This window comes from Otolemur garnettii, unplaced genomic scaffold, assembly GCF_000181295.1.
Source record: "Otolemur garnettii isolate 467f Iridium unplaced genomic scaffold, OtoGar3 scaffold00155, whole genome shotgun sequence".
NCBI classification, from domain to species: domain Eukaryota; kingdom Metazoa; phylum Chordata; class Mammalia; order Primates; family Galagidae; genus Otolemur; species Otolemur garnettii.
Genome location: NW_003852550.1, coordinates 4,124,580 through 4,142,470, shown reverse-complemented (window position 1 = coordinate 4,142,470; position 17,891 = coordinate 4,124,580). Strand labels below are relative to the sequence as shown.

Here is a 17,891-nt window from a genome sequence, read left to right as displayed (position 1 = left end):
TAAATGTAATATGGGATAGCCATACAATTGAGGATTTTTCAGCCACAACAAGAGTGACACGTACTCCAACATCAATGAACCTTCACACTATGCTAAGTGAAAGAAGCCAAACACAAAAGGCCACCCATTATATGATTCCATTTTTATGAAACATCCAGAATGGGTAAACCTATGTACTGGGGTGAATAGGGGTAAATGGGAAGTGACCACTTAATGGGTACAGGGTTCCACGTGGGAGTGATGAAAAATTTCTGGAACAAGATAGTGGTGGTGGCCCAACGTTGTGACTGTATCTAGCACCACTGAATTGTATGCTTTAAAATTGTTAAAATGACAAATGTTATGTTACATGTATTTTGCTACAATAAAAACAGGAAATAAACTTTATATACACGCTGACTGTCCATAATAGCAATTTTAATTTATTGAAGAAGACATTTTTAGAAATTAAAACAATTACAAAGAAAAAAATGCAAGGCATTTATAATCACACCATCCTGAGATAACTACTGTTAACATTTTGGAAGATTTCTTTCTATTCCCTATCTGTTTTTGTATCCATAAATCTGTATATTTGGTTTTGTAACTGGGATCATATTGAATATACAATCACTATTTAAAAGATTACGGGAAAGTCTGTTCATAAGTAAATTATTTATGTTGCAAATTTCCTTTTTGTAAAGTCAGTCTATTATGAAAATATATGCATCACTTTGAGCGATTTCACACTGTCAAATAGGTACAACTTTTCTTCGAAGAATGAAATATCCTAGTCACCATAAGTATCTAATTTTAACCTGAAATGCAAAGTTCTGTGTGTGTTTATGCCACAGGGGAAAACAAGGAGATTATTACAGAATTTTAATAGAGAATTTTAAAGTCAAAGCTAGATAATGAATATGTTTCATATAAACAGAAGCCTCTAACATAGGGCTTTTCTGGTGGAAGAGAATTGAACCCCAGTGGTGAAGTGTGTTACTGCAGTAGAATTTCTAAGTAAAGGGACAAAAAAAAAAAAAAGCCCAGATCAAAGCAAGAAGGAAGAAGGCAAAGTCTAAAAGTCCCAAAGCATAGAAGTAGGTCACTTTGCTCACGAGAGAGACGTCCCTGTGATCATGAAGATGAGGAACGTGACCAGTGGTAATAGCCACCTAATTTTCAGATGATCAGGAAACAAATGAACTGCCACAAGGGCTGGCTACCATCTTGCTGTCTTTTTCACCCTCTGTTTATAACTCAGTCCATTTGGGAGCTCTCTTTTGGTAATGTCTCTCATTTTGTAATGGAAGGTAGGACTTCAGACTTTGGGGGGGCTAGAGTGCTTCTGTGTGATAATGTGAGGAATGTTTGAAGAGTAGGATAAATGGTTTCACATGTGGATATAATTAACGTTAAGTCTATGCTGAATTGAGAATGACCAATAATAATTCCAAATTTTATACGTTTTTCTTCAAAATAGTAATTATCACATTTAAAGTGAGTGTCTATAGGTAATTTCCCAAGGAATCTGGGTAGTCATTAAAAAACAAGCCATCCACAAAGAGTTGTCAAGATAAGTTGGAGCAGTGGCCCCACCCTCCTGAGAATTGCTGGTTATTGGCCACATAATGATCTACTTACTGCCCTGGCAATTATGAGAAAGATGAAGAGTGAATAATTTGGGGAAAATACTCATTAACTGATAAACTGGAATATCTACCTGCAAAGCTAAAATGGTTGTTAAGTGAGGAAAATTGCTCCCCTAGGGAGAAATCCCACCTGATAGGCTTTGTGTTTGAACACAATAACTTACCACCATTGTTCTGTGCTCTTCAGTTGACAGGGTGATTGACAGAGAGAATGCTTTAGAAGGAAAGAAAAGCTCACACCTTAGAGCCCTCCAAAATATTCTATAACTAGAACTTGCAGAGTTAAACTGTTTGAAAGCCATGTTTACTTTTAAAAAATCTGGAAGGATATAGAACCAGTGACATTACAATGACTAAGTTTGACTTGGGGGGGGGTTGATTCTCGGTGTGTCACCTCATAGCTGCTCATTTTCTGGATGATACAAATGAATAAGCATTTGTTTGCAGAAGAACTTGCATAGGAAGTATGTTACCAGTGATTTTGTGAGAGCTAACCTAGTAATTTGCTTACAGAAGTCAAAATATTTTCTAAATTATAGTCAAGCATCTTTTACTTCTGTGTTTCTGAGACAAGCTCATTTGAAGGTATGAGGCAGAAATGTTTTCTGTATTCTAAAGTAGATCCTCAGACCATATTTCAATCGATCAATGACTTTTTCGCAAACCCTAAGTCACTTTCCCCTCTATCTAGCTGTCTGGATCACTGATGTCTCAGTTGTCTATACTGCTGCCACTTGGGCAACACATTGTGGTCCTACGACTGTGCCTTTTTAGCACACACTTACATGGCATCAACCCACGCTGCGTGGGGCTGGCCAGCGTGATTCTTTTGTGATGCCAAAAATCTGTCCCTGGACTACAAAGGTAGGAGCCCAAGCACTAGTTTTGCTCTCTCTCTAAAGTCCCAAAGCATCTGTCATCGTTTGTGAGCCTTGTTGGACTCCTGGTACTCAGAAAGCTGCTTTTCACTTTACAACAGCCTCCAGAGCACACCTCTTGAGTGATCACAGCTCCATTTCTGACATGTTTGTAGCAACCTTCATGAGAGTAAACATATGAATAAATTGACTACCATCGTTATCTCCCATGTATTTTAAAAGTCAATGTCATCCATTTACCCTCAGTGCCCCCTCCAAGGTTTACATTTTTAAGCTCCTCTTAATGTACCTCTGCAAACAGAGAGTTCCCATTCATACACAGATGGTCAGCATGACTCACAACTCACCAAGTGAAATGACTTCTAGTGTATAGGTTCTGTTTTCCCCCTTGGTTAGTTCCCAACTACGATATTTACCATATTCTCCCTCTCTTCTAACTTCAGTTTCTTGCATTAAAAAAATGGACTTTCTACATCTAAAAATGTTTTTTACCGTACGTATTTTTTCCAGGAGCCTTGAGATTTTTGCGGGAGATGTCACTGTCCTTACGATAATTTAGTCTTTGTCTTGATGCTCTACTTGAAATGTTTTTTCAAGTGCTGTAGAGGATTGAGAAGGCAAGATTTCATTTAGGTTTCCTGGCCATGTAGAAAGAGCTCGCTGTGCACCACAAGTCAATGTACAAGAAGCCCAGTGGGGAAGCAAGCCCTACAGTGTAAAGTGACTTCTCAGAAGGTGATTTAATGCACAAATTTCCCATTACCTGTTGGTACCCATGGTGAAGTGGGCTGCTTATTCCTCCTTTCTCAGACCTTCTCCTGGTGCCTCTGTTTTCCCAGTGTGTTGTTTGGTCAGAGAAGAGGGCAGCTATCCTGCTTCTTCTCCCCACAGTCCACAGACTCCTCTTGTCCTTTCGCTAGCAGTTCTGTTACAGTCTGTTCTTTCACGTATGCTTTGCCTGGGGGTGTGTGTGTGTGTGTGTGTGCCCAGCATTTATTAAAAAGAGCAATGGATTTTGATTGATAATAAGGAGACTTGGGTTCTGTTCTTGCCGCTGCCAAGCTCTATTACTTTGCTGGACCTCAGTTTCTTCAACCAACAATTTGAAAAACCTGGACTAGGTAATACCTAAGATCTCTGTGGACTCTGATAGGCTGTGGTTCTTCAACTGGCCTCCCCTTCCTTTTCTTAAAAGGCTTGTTTCATTTTACCCCCAGTGAATGAATCACCACTTAGGACCTTATTAGAGGTCCTCAACTTTTCAAATGGCCACGACCAACTTAAACGGAGGCAACAAAAATAAAAGACAGCCCAACTAAAAAAATTGTATATTCTACATTCTAAGTAGGAAACTAGGGCCCTGCCCTAAAGGACTTACAGTCTAATTGGAATGGCAGGACACATGCCTATGTTAGGTAAATAATTAGTAGACTGAAGGAAAGATGAGAGGTAGAGATCATTTAGGAATTCACAGGAGGGAGTCATCACTAGGCAACTAAACTAGAGTATAAGGCTTCATGACAGCAGGGATTTTTTGGTGTTTTGTTAACTGCTGTATCCCCAGCATCTAAAACAGCTTGGAGCGTAATATTTATAAGTACTCAATAAATACTTGTTGAAATAAATTAAAAAATTATACATTCTAGATGTTTTTTCACAAAAATAATTCACTGTAGGAAGAAAAATATTCGAAGCCATTAGTGCTTCCATTTTATCACTGTGTCATCCTCTATTTTAAGCTAAATGAAGCAATCTAAATTAAGCACATTCATTGGGAAGTGATTATTCACTTTACAAATAGATATTTAGCTTTGCAGAATGACCCACTATGGGGTTTTGTTATTGTTTTCCTCACGACTTTAGTTCATTTGTATAAATTCAGCCCACCTTTAACTTTTTAGGAACAACTCTCTTTTTTGGGATTGAGTTAAACTGTATTTAGTCCGATACTCAATGTATAGCTCTAACTTGAATAAGAGTATTCTTAACTTCTTGTCAGGCAAACAACATTATTTCTTATTAGGGATGTTTACAAAAGAGGTGATTTGCTGCCCCCAGACTTTGGAAATAAACTAAGTCACCCCTCTAGATTTTGAGAACATTTTATAACTTGAGTTTTCATATCTGTAAATTCATTCCCTTCCTTGTCCCCTTTTTAGAAAAATGCATTCTGCCCATTTTTTTTTAAACTTTTCTTACTTTTGATGAAAAGCAGGCTTTTTGTTTAAAGGTCACCTGTGTTGCGTGAACTTTCTTTGGGAAGCTTTAGGATGTTCAGTTTTTATGGAATGCTCATTATAATTAATCATTACAGAGAATTGGGATTTTTTTTCCCTGTAATTGCACTCTAAGCTGTCACTTGTTTCCTGCAGAATCTTAAGAGTAAGAACAGTTTCTTTCACTGCAAATGATATATAAACATGTTTGGTTTCATAGCTTTTCAAAGCACCTCTTCATTAGCCATGCTTTATTTAAAATCTTGGTAAAAGTTCACGGGGGTGATTATTGGAGAGTTCAGGTATTTTAGAGCTGTGTGTCAGCTATTAGTTAAAATAAATGTTACCAGAGTGTTGTTCAGTGGCCTTTGTGAAATAAATTGGCAGGCTTGTGTTCCTGATAGACAAGATGTCTAAGTCTCCTACATGAATCAAAATTGGCACTAATTGGTCCTTTGGTAAGCTCTGCAAAAGCCAAGAATTGGTTCATGGAGACTGAACTAATTTCTAAGCTAAAAGTGATTAATTTGCAGGGATTTTAGAGAAGAGCAACACATATGCATTTTGGTCAAGGAGACCTTTGCAGTTGATTTCACAAAATAATAACAAAAACAACAAAAATTTCAGCTGAGGTAGATGATGAAGCAGAGTTTTTATAGGAGAATGTTAAAAGGTTACTCACGCCCAAGAGATAGCTTTGTGATCAATTATCCTTTTTGAGTATTAATTCCACTTCTAAAAGCTTAAAGGATATTTGGAAGCAAAGATAAGTATAGGAACTAGTCAGATAATGGATAAAAAACAGCCTAAAATATTGTCCTGGGTGGTGTCTCAGTTGATTCAGAAGAAAAATATTTTTTAAGTCATTAAGGTAGGAGTTAATCTCTAAGTCAGCGGTTCTCGACCTGTGGGTTGCCACCCCTTTGTAATAATGAAAATACATCCTGCAAATCAGATATTTACATTAGGATTCATAACAGGAGCAAAATTACAGGTATGAAATAGCAACGAAAATAATTTTATGGCTGGGGGTCACCACAACATGAGGAACTGTATTAAAGGGTTGTGGCATTAGGAGGAATTAGGAAGGTTGAGAACCACAGGTCTAAGTGGTCCTAGGATCACAGGTCTTCTTTATTTTCTCCTTTATACTTTTCTATAGGTTTTTTTTTTTGGGGGGGAGGGTTATACATATGCACTGTTTTTATGAATAGAATAAATAATTTCTGTGTGCAGTTTTTAATGTTTATAAAAGCAAATATTACTGAGCACACAGAAAAAGCTGAAATTAGAATTTTCAATTGGCCAGGTTTTGAAGGAATCGTGTTAATTAGAGGGGCACCTTCAGAACTTCAGACTTGCTTCTCAAATTGGTGGGTGGGTTGAACTGATGCAGAGTCCTCAGTGTGAGGATTTGATGGGCAGATCTAGATAATATATAGTCTAATTGCAGGGGAGGTAGTATCAGATTTGGGAAAAGTGGTTGATTAGAAGCTAAACAAATCATTATCAACCTCTATGATTACAATCTTAATTTTTCCGGCCCAAAGAAACATTATTCAAGACAAATTTTGAGTAGGTTCAGGTTTAAAGTATGTTTCTTTTTGATGTTGAATTTGCTTTCGCTGTGAAAAGGAAGAGTTACTGTTCTCAGAAGGTAGCGCTGGTGTGGGGCAGAAGGTACTGTGGGGTAAGTGCGAGAGTGGAATGGGCCACGCTGTGAGTTTCGTGCCTGTAGAAGTGGCACATATGGTTTTTCTCCTCCTAAGAATATAGGAAACACCAAACTCTGGGTCAGACCCATGGACTGTCCAATGCAGTGTTTGTTTCTGTCGCTGGTACCCAGGGTTGTTTTGTGACAGAATATGTGTTTCTTCTGTGGTGCCATCCTCTGAAGTGTAGGGATGTGCCAAACATCCTGAGCTCCTCTCATTAGGAACAGAGTCCTTTCATTCAGTGCCATGGGATTGGCATATTGAGCCTGGCAGGTCAGTCTTATGTGAATGGCCAATAACTGGCTGCTTTGTTAATTGCAAAGCATACTTGGCCAAATGATTTCATCCAGAAAGACAGGTCAAATAACTTACGATTTTTTGACCTCCTGATATTTTTGATGTTATTCAGATGAAGTCAGTGAACATGTGTGGGGTGAGCCACGTTATTAGAAGGCATCCAGCCTTTGATTCTGAAAATGGGGAAAGAGTGGAACTGACCATGGTATTTGCTAAGACAGGTTGTCACCTGAAGAAGTGGATTGGTTCTGTTGGCCAGGATGCGATCAGGGGGAAGAGGCGGCTTTGAAGGTCAGGACTGTGGAGGTAATTGTGGACCCAAATGTTCAAATTTACGTGGAACCTACTCGATCTACTTAGCCAGAGCACACTCATTGTATACTCATTTATGCTTATACTCATGAAACTCTTTTTCATGTTGCAGGGTTTTCAGGCTGTTGGCTTGCTGATTAGGCTCACAAGTAAAAGTGAGACCCTTTTGTAGTGCTATTAGGTTACAGGACTAACACTTGCCTTACAGACAGACTAGGGTATATTAAGCTTTGACTATGAATTGTGAAGAACACAATCTGAGGCATGTATTATAATGGGGCGGGAAAAGATACTTTTTAAAAATGCTCTTGTGTTTAGGGTCACTGCATTAGAGGATAATAGTTTTAAATGAAGCCACAGTTCTAACAAGGGACCAGATAACGAGGATAAATGAAATCTGCAGACAGTCTTGAAGCTTCATTTTAGCCATTATTTATAATCTCTTCTTTTACCGAACCTTTTACTATGTTGCAGAATTGATTAATTTATGTGTATCTCTTCTCTTAGCCCACATGCTGTCTGATAGAGGAGTAAAAAAATAGAGAAATAGACAAGAGAGAAAAGAGGATGGGGCCGAGGCCAGGTGGAGTTGAGGATACATAATCCCCAAACTGGATAATCAGCCCCAGAATAATCAAGATATATTTTAGGGTCCTAACACTAATCTTGATATTTAATCATTCTGAACAATGTTAAAAACAAAAGATTGTATAATAGCATTAATAAAAATCATTTGCTATGGAATGGCTCATAATAAATATGGCTTTCTTTTTAGCATGAAATAGGAATCTATCGGGTTGGTCTTAATGTTCTCTCGGCACACACAGCTACAGCTCTGTTTAATTCCATATCCTCTTATCTATAAGTCCTACATTTAATTTACTACCATTCAAGTTGATTTATAGCCTTGCTTAGCAAAAGTACAATCTTGATTAAAAGAATATTATCACAGCTGATGGGCCTTGAAGGCATTTTTTTTTTTTCTTAGACCTTCTAATTTTGAAAATGACCTGCAGACTCTCATAAGGCTAGATTTGCAAGTCTTCAGTTTTTGCCCACCTGGCTGTACTTTGGACAGCGATGGGATTCATTAGGGGTATGTTTGGTGCCATAGCGCTCCCCATGCTGTCTCCTTATCCATTCTTAAAGAAAGTTACTGCCATAGAGTATTAGAGCAGGTCTGCTTCAGGGAATCCCAGTTCTGTGGTCCGCTGATCTCTTATCCAGCTTATAACTAACTGCAACTACAGCCTTCATCTCTTGGGATGCTGCTGGGCCAAAGGATTCTCCTGTCTGTGCAGGGAGGATTCAGTTATTATGCGTGAGGGTTACATTTTAGAGTTGCAGCTGTGACACATGCCTCCCTCAAACAATATGGACTTAGTTTGGGTGCTCATTTCATTGGAGATGACCATTTGCAAAGCCAGTGATTTCCACAGGTTGGCCACAATCGGTCATTCTCCACAGCAGGCCATTTTCCACTCTCCTGTTTTGATTGCTCAGTATGATTATTTGGTGGCATCTGCGGTTCTAGGAGTACAGAAAATGTTGCTGCTCAACAGGTGACAAAAAGCTATTATGCTTTGATTCTGTTAAAAACATTACCGTTCTCCTGCTTCTCCTAGTTGAAAAATGAGTCACTCTAGTTTGGGCTCTTGAGCTTTGTGAAGAAATATTTTTGACTTAGGAAAAAAGTCATTGCTTACAAAGGATTCACTTTATAACCGCCATACGTGCAGTTCCACTTACAGGGGCTTTCAATTGTTCAGAATCACAGGAACCCAGAAAATAATTAAAAGTTGCAAATGTGGGACTAAATCAAAATAGGAGAATTTTGATTTCTTTTCTGATCAAATTCGATGTTGGGTCCTTCTCAAAATGCAAAACTAAATAAAGTAATCTTGTGAGCATTTTTTATTTTGGTCAGTATATTCTTTGTGTACACACACCCCTTGATTGCAGTATCACTCGTATGGCATGACTTTTTTTCACTTGTTAAATTACTAGCTTTAAAAATTTCTGACATTTTCGTTGAAATAGAATGTATCCCCATGAAGAAAGGATTTACATGTCTAGATTACCTCCCCGTTTGCCTAAATCACTTTTCTTTCCCAATACATAGCTATAGTTTCAGAGGCTAGAACGGTTATAAGAGGTTTTCTAGTTAAACCATAATAAAAATCAACGGGGGAGGGTTCATTTTTTCAAACTGTACTTTTAAAAAACTATCCTCATCGAAGCATGAAACCTCCCCCAATTCTGATAATTTTGCAGCCCCTACCCCCCACCCTATACCATTTACATATCACTGATTCCGTCTCACACTCTCATCTCACAGATAGGAAGACATTCTTCCTATTGCAATTTTGACTAGCCACCTTAATAAACATCAAAATTCTTTTCAATTTTAACATGACAGATTTTTGATAAATAGAGTTGCAGATTTAAAATTCACTTCAGTGAAATGATGGAGCATGAATTACTTAAGCCGTATATTTTTAAAAACAAATTATGAAAAGTCTGATATTGTCAAAGGAAAAAAACACAGTCAGAGTCACTGATCAGGAAGTCAGTATACAGAAAATGTTGCCAATGTGTCACTGTCTCAGTCCTATGTCAGGCACTGGGGAGATTAGTAGATGTCCCTTATCCTGGAAATGCCTGATAGCTAAGCACTCATATTTCTTCTCAGCTGTCCAGCCTTTTCCCACACAGTATGTGAAGCCTTATTGTGTTAGTTTTTAAACAGCTGTCCTGGTTGCATTTTTAGCAGAAGGAGATTCATAAGAATACAGATATTAAATAGATAGATGAAATAGCCACAGAGATAGGTTTTAATAAAACCCATAAACTGCTCAGAAGACCTGACAGGCTCTAATGGATGGATATGTGAAGACCTAGGGAAAGAATGAAATGAATTTCTCAGAGGATTCTTGTTCCCTGGACAACTAAAGGTAGATTCTTGTTCCCTTTCAGACTAAGGGTAGAAGAAGCGAAAGAGGATTTTCGTTGACCCCCCCATTTCCTCTTCTAGACCTTTCCATCTATGCAAATGGAAAGAACAAAGGTCTGTGACTCCACTCACTTGCTCTGTAAAGAAGCCTCTGTCCTGGGTAATAATGTTTACTTGATCTTAAATCTTCCCTCCAGGACTTTGGACAACCTGATCATCCATTTGGGAACCACTGATCTGAGGCAACCACAGATTTAGGAGAAGAGAATGGGGTTGTTACACTTTTGAAATTTTATTTTTTATCATCCATGTTGATAAAGAAGATAGAACTTTTAACATCTTTAGCACTATATACCATTCTATGTGAGCTATGAGGGGGAAAGGGATTCCTACTGATCGTACGGTAATCAAAGGAGGCACACGTTATTTTTTTTTTAAAGGCTAGCAATACATTGCCCACACTTACTGAGAACACTGTCATTTTAAGAGCATAACCATATTTTTTAAAAGTTGCAGTGGTCTCTTGGCTACTATATAGAGAAACTGTGTGAAAATGCCCTGCCCCGAAGTGATTTGAAATCTTTATTGCCTTAAATTGGACAGTATTGCATGAGAGCAATGGAGTATATGGACAGTGAGTAGTTGTAACTGGCCCACACTCAGCCATAATATATTTTTTACTGTCTGTGCTGGATGATGATGTAGGATCTGATTGTTTTTCATTATTTTCGGTTTCAGTCTTTCTTATCTGACTGTGTTTGCTTGCCTACATATATTTCAAGGCTTTAAATGGACTAGACAGTTTGGGGGGGGGGGTCAGTCCTGGAAGTTTCGGAACTTAATCCGAAGTGGTGAGTGTACCTACAAAACAGGATGTTTGTTTGCTGTCTCTTTGAAGTCAGTTCCCTTTGTGGCATTCCTTGTTGTCATGAGCTACGGTTTGGGAGTGGGGGTGAGATTCTTGTCATCAACTGTCTTACTCTGCACACGGCCCCAGAATGGTTGTTCCTGTTTTCCAAACAGAATAGCATAGCCCAGCACATGCTGGGCACATGAAAATCAATATTTTCAATCTCTGTGGCCATGATAATGGCCTCAGATCTAAAATCAAAGCTTTGGAAAGAGAAAACTGATAATGCCCTTCTGAAAACAAGGGGAAAGGAAGAACTGCATTCTCTTGAAAGTTAAAATATAACCTTTTCTTTCTGATTCTATAAAGAAGACTATACTAATTAAACTGCCGATTTCTTTCAGGTGGGTGTACATGGCATTAGAATAGAATTCATCAATGAAAAAGGATCAAAACGCACCGCCACCTACCTACCGGAGGTTGCAAAGGAGCAAGGTCATTGTTGTACTTTATATTTCATACGATCTGGTGAAGAATTTAGACAAATATACAAATTGAAATGCAGTATCTGACCTTGCAGTTATGTCTGATAATTGATCAATGTCAAATTACAAGTAATGACTCTTCTGTTACTGCCACTGCAATGTCTGTATCAAATTGGGTAAATTACTCACACAGAAGTTGCATCCCTGCACTGAAGTTTGACAGCATAAACACATAAATGTATACGTTTAAAAAAGCAAAGATTTGTTGGGTTTTATTTTAGGCAACAATTTGCTACGAGTTTGAAATACCATTTTACAGTATTCAGTTGTGCTGCACATTGTGACATGAACAAGCCTTTTGTGACAGCCTCATAGTTCATTGTCATTGTCAGTATCAAATGTTTATTTCATTCTTCCATGGTTGCCATTACTCATTCTGCTAATATTCAGATTGTAGGTTTCCCATAAGCTTGGGAGCATTGAGAATACATGAAACATTAGTGTTTTATATGCTTAGTCTATACTTCCTAATCAACAAATACGTTCCTGTTTTACAGATACCAATCCTATACCACAAAATAATTTTTTACTCAGTGGTTCTTTTCTAGCTACTACTAAATTTTAGTTTCATGTTAGTAAAAATGAACATATCTTCTATCTTTTCTTTTCTTTCCTTTTTTTTTTTTTGAGACAAAGTCTTAACTCTGTTGCCCAGGCTAGAATACCGTAGCATTAGACTACCTCGCAGCAATGTCAAACTCCTGGGCTCAAGTGAGCCTCCTGCCCTAGCCTCCCGAGTAGGTGGGACTACAGGCGTGCACCACAATGCCCAGCTAGTTTTGCTATTTTTAGTAGACACAGGGTGTTTCTCTTGCTCACACTGGTCTCTAACTCCTGAGCTCAAGGGATCCTCCTTCCTTGGCCTCCCCGTGTGGAGCCACCTCACCAGGCTATCTTATTTTAGAAACCTTTTCTTCTTATCAGAAAGCTTTTGTAAGTTGATTTTCCTATGTTGGTTCATATAAATGTGAGATCCATAGCAGCAAAATTTAATGTTATTAAACCCCCAAACAAAGTCTTTAAGGCCGTTATCCAAAGATTTATTTGGGTTGCTTTAGAGATGTCTTAATCCTACAGTGTCACTGACTTTGTAAAGCACACACAGAAGGTAGAGGGCTTCAGATATTAGTGTAACATCATGTCAGAATGAATAAAAATGCCCTTGAGTATCACACACAAATATACTTGTTTGATTACAGAAGATACCACTAGGAACAGCAATTACCAGAGTAGTGTGGGAGTCCTGAATACTTTTGAGTTGCGACAATGACATTTAGGATTTTCCCTCCTTTTTAAAGATGTCACTGTTAGAGGAGAGTACCATGGTTGTTGTTTGTTACGGAGTCATGACTGAGCACTTTCTGCCAGCCTCTTAGATTCTTTACCTTTGAATGTGGTTGAGATAAACAAGCCAATGTCGTTAGACGCTCTGGATAACTAGAATTTAAGGTGTGTGGTGATGAACCTGCTTTGGTACAGGGTGAAATCTTAGCTCTTCTGTGTGACTGTTTTTAGGACCAAAAGAGTTGATGGCATTTGGAGAGAGTGATAGCTGACCTCTAAAAAGTTATTTTGTATTTTACCAAAGGTGTTTGTTATGTGTGCTTGACTGATATTTTATCTGGTCTACTCTCCACAGGATGGGACCATATTCAGACCATAGACTCCTTATTGAGGAAAGGAGGATACAAAGCTCCGATTACTAATGAATTCAGGAAAACCATAAAACTGACCAGGTACAGAAGGTGTTTTCTAGTGCAAGACTAACCGGTACATTTCAGTGTATATACCTATAACCCTTGGATTTCTTTGATCTATACAACTACAGTGGCTTTTCTTTTCTGAAACAGAGTGGGAATGAATGGCAGGGCTGCACTGAGGGTAGATACAATGAAACTCTGCTTGGCAGTAAAGCCTACATGATGTATGAGCCCATCCTTCCCATCTTTAGCTTCGTATGATTACTTTGGCTTTGAACGAGCAGCCCTCAGAAACTTTAGACTATGTTACTGGAGAAAGGACCTGAATTAGCTATTGGCTAGCTTTTGATCCTGCTTAGCAGATCCCCAGGATTCTGATAAGCAGCCCTCCAATTTGAATTTAACCTTAGAATTCTGGCATAGTACAAGTCTACCATGAAAGCTTACTGAAAAATACAACTGAGCAAAACTCAAATGCTAAATAAATTACAGCATAGAAAAACAGGTACTTATTTAAGAAGGAAAATATCAAATATTTTAGGAAAATGGGTTGCTGTTTCCATTTATTTCAATTCCACACAACCACATCGAACACCTATAGTCTAAAAATGGACTTTTCACAGCTCTGAGGAGTTGCAATTTGAAAATGCTTCCATCTCTGCTCTCCGTGAATTCATAGTTGAGAAGAATAAAAGGGCATGTGCAAAAATTATTAATTTAAGGTAGAATATGGTAGCAGATTTAAGATCATAAAGAAGGGAAAGAGGAGTTCCAGGAGCAGGAGGGAGATACCAGGAGGTTTCAAAGAGGAGGTCAGTTTGGGGCCCAGCTTGAAGAATGGATAGAGTATATGACAGGTAGAGAGTCAGGGAGGAAAAGGATTCCCTCAAAGAAGACCTTGTGAGTCGAGGCAGGGCAAATTGTAAGGAATGCGAAGTAGTCTGATTCGCCTGGTCTTTCAGTGTTCATGGCTCAGGCAGTCAGTAGAGAACAATAATGGCCCCAAAGGTAGGTTGGGGTCAGACCATTGAAGATCTTGAGGCTAAGACGTTTGGACCTAGTTCTGTAGGCAACTGGTAACCATCGAAAGATTTTAAACAGACGATCTTGGGGAGGTCTGACAATGGAATTCAAAAAAAGGAAAATGAGCTAGGAAACATTAGTATTATCTAAGAATCTATGACAACAATCCAAAGAAGTGCAATGGAGGCTTTAACTAGATCTGTTGTAGTGGGATGAGAAGAAAGGTGGGGACAGATAAGAAAATATTATGGAAGAAATGAAAGGATTTAGTCATCATTTAAAAGAAGCAAGGAAGCCAAAACTGTAATCTAGATGAAAGGGACCCAGGTCATCCCTTTAATCAAGGTAGGGAACACAGGAAGAGAACATTAGATTTATGCACTGATGCTGGATTTGAAATGTTTCCTAAGATATCTATATAGAAATGTCTGGTTGGGGAGGGAAACCTGCAGCCTTAGGGCCACATGTGGCCTTCTGGATCCTTGAGTGTGGTCTTTTGACTGAATCCACATTTTATAGAACAAATCCTTTCCACAAAGGATCTGATACTTCAGGATAACTGTAGAAAGGTCATCGTTGAGGCTTTAAAGATAGGATTCACCGAGGGGGACGGTATGGAGTCAGATGAACTGGTGATAGCAATATAGGGAAATCCTGCAAGGCAGGGGTAGGAGGAGCAGTGAAAGAGGTAAGGAGGACAGGGTGTATAGGGGTACAACCCATGGGACCAGAGAACTTCAGAAAGGGAGTGGTGAGTGGTATCACAATGGAAACGTCCAGCTGAGTCAGGGTGGGCTTCTGATGCGCTATTCCTGGGGAAGAGTGGCAGCGGAAACCAAGGAGCAGAAAATATATTTTACTCTTTTTTTCAGTTTTTTCCTCTTTTTAAATTTTATTTAAGAATATTATGGGAGTGCACCCATTTTGGTCACATCATTTGCTTTGCACATTTTAAGTCCAACTCATAGGTGTCCCCTTCACCCACAAAGTGCGTGTTGCACCCGTTAGGTGTGAATTTTATCCATCCCCTCTTCCCTCCTCCCGCCTGCTTAATTTCCAGTGAGTTTTTACTTTCACCTGTGCACACAGGTGTTGATCAACTAGTTCCAATTTAAGTTCGACTATATGTAGTGTTTGTTTTTCCATTTTTTTTTACCCTGAGCATCGTGGCAGTGAAGGAAAGCTAGAGATGGGGAAAAGAGAAGGTACAGGAAACCAGGATTCAGAAAAGTGCTGCTGTTCTTACTTGCTGGCCAGACCATCAAGATGCATGGGCAGAGAAAGGGACCATGAAAGAGGGAGAGATGAAAGATCTCTGCAGAAAAATAGTCAAGCGCACGAGATAGGTGCATAATAATGTAAGGCTGGGTTTCTCCTCTTCCTTCCTGTTTGCAAACTCAGGCTGAGAAGGCAATAACATTTCTTGAACAATTTAAAGAAGGAGTAGTAGAGTGGAAGGAGCCCTGGGCGCAGAGTTTGGATTCCTAGGCTGTGATCTCAGCTTTGCTCCTGACGGGTGCTGTGACCTTGGGCAAGTCACTGCTTCTCTCTGGGCTTGTGTCGCTTGATCTATAAAATTATCTCAATGGTCCCTCCTAGGTCTAACAAGAGCATGTCACTATTTCTCGATGTTAACTTTTTCTTGACTCTCTTTCAGGTACCGTAGTGAAAAGATGACCCTGAGCTATGCTGAATACCTTGCTCATCGCCAGCATCATCATTTCCAAAATGGCATTGGGCATCCCCTTCCACCATACAACCATTATTCCTGACACTGAGCCGCACAACCAGTCACTGGGCCTCTCTGCAGACCTCTTCCCAGGAGACCCTACACCTTCATGGTCTAGCTATCTCTTTTATTGTACCATTTTATGATGATAGTTTCCGTTGCCATGGTGAAGCTTCGACATCGTCAATTAAGATCATCGTGGTAACGGGTAGGAAAATGGCATTTGTTAAGAAGATCCTGTTTTAATTATTTTAGATAATTGATTTTTTTGCAGCATATATAATTTTGGAGTTTTTTTTTTTCTTTACAATATTATTTAGAAATTTGCTTTGCTATCTCAGTCAGATATCTGTCTTTCTGTTCTTGCTTTCCTTCCTGTCCCCCTTTTTCTCTTCCTTCCTTCCTTCCTTCCTTCCTTCCTTCCTTCCTTCCTGGCTTCCTTCTTTTGACTGTGGATGGAAGAAAGTGTGGAGTTTTTAAGGACTTTATTTAGGTTTGTCTTTAGTTTTCCTCAGTAAGATAGTTACTTTTTAAGAGCTGAGTTTGAGAGTAATTCACGTCAAATTCAGGTATTTGATTATTACTCTTGAATTTGCCTGACATTCACTTTGCTATGAGAGCTTATTATTTGGGTCTTTTACTCCTTAACTTTTTGTTTCTCCCATGGTTAAAATATATGAACTTTAGTTCTAGTAGCAAACATTCGAAGGTCCATGATAGGGCTTGTCACAGAGAGTAAGATCATTTATGCCTACTGGACTGGTTCATCATAGATGGAAGAGATTGCCTCTTACCTTTTAGAACCAATTTACAAACTAAAACACTGTTTTAAGAAAGTACAAAGTACCTTTCAAATAGGCTACAGAAGTCATTTTGAAGAGCAGCAAATACTAGCATGAGAGCAGATACAGAATTTAGTGCCTTTGAGAAGAATATAATTAAGTGGAATTAAGAGGGGTTGAAAAAGGCAATTTAGAGAGATATTCTTGTAAAATTTTATTGTTTCTATTTGTGAAGCAACAGATTAGACAAATTGCTTACTCTTAAGTATTTTTTTAAGCTGAAAAATTTATTTTGAGCAAATAACCAAAAAGAGACCTTTGTCTATTTTATATTAATTTAAATTTGTTAGCTTTAGGTTTCAATAAGTCCTGATTGGCCAGAGAAAATTTTAGCTACCATCGAAAGATACGACAAAGATCATCTAGTGAAACAAAAGTTCATATATGCCATGATTTCAGATATGTTTGTCTGTCATGGGATGATACTAGAGATTTAGAGATACTATAAAATAGCTCAAATCTCTTTCTGCACTACATACTTTTGATAGAAACACATTTCCTCTGTTGATAAGATGTTATGTTACAACTGTAAAAATGGAGTTGGTATTCAAATACGCTATAGTGAGAGCACAGCTCATTTGTAGGGTAGTCTTCCCATGATGCATACAAAGAGAACTTACTGATTCCCTGGAAAAATGACAGATGATTGATCCTAGAGAATGAGGACCTTCATGTTATGGTAGTATAAAAAAAAATATATATATATATATATATGTATATATATATAAACACACACACACACACATATATATATATATATACTACACACATACACATGACTGTGTGTGTATATAATTTTTTCAAATAAGAAGCCAATAGATCATGTGGTGAATAAAAGTATGCTGCAGAATATATATTCTAAAACTATAAGAAATGTCACTGACTATAAAAAATTAAATAGTTTACACAGTTGCTGTGACAAGTGACAGACTGCTCGTTCAGAATTCAAAAATTCCCTTTCTAGTTTCTAAGATAAAATTGGCTAAATTCCTACTTGCCACTGGAGCAAAGCAAACTGCTTTAGTTTTCGATGAGAGTTCTTAGAGAAGTTTGTAGGTGTTCCTTCATCCACAGCATCCATTGTTGAAATAACCATTTTCAGTGGTGATGCCTTAACTAAGAAGCCAATTGTTAGCCTGAAATGCAATCTTGGTAGCCAGTTCCACTGAATCTAGAGATTAGTCAGGAAACAGTTAACTGTTG

At 38.4% G+C, this 17,891-nt stretch overlaps 1 protein-coding gene across 2 annotated transcripts in view; it reads left to right on the top strand.

Moving 5' to 3' along the window:
- The window catches only part of AMMECR1 (Alport syndrome, mental retardation, midface hypoplasia and elliptocytosis chromosomal region gene 1), a 113,467-nt gene extending 96,053 nt beyond the window's left edge, over positions 1-17,414 (top strand). For both annotated transcript variants that reach the window (XM_003799741.3, XM_023519072.1), the window contains 3 exons: positions 11,254-11,344; positions 13,034-13,130; positions 15,775-17,414. In XM_003799741.3, the coding sequence (XP_003799789.1) occupies positions 11,254-11,344; positions 13,034-13,130; positions 15,775-15,889 (303 nt within the window). In that variant the 3' untranslated portion in view covers positions 15,890-17,414. The remainder of the gene's footprint in view (positions 1-11,253; positions 11,345-13,033; positions 13,131-15,774) is intronic.
- Positions 17,415-17,891: the final 477 nt, after the last annotated feature.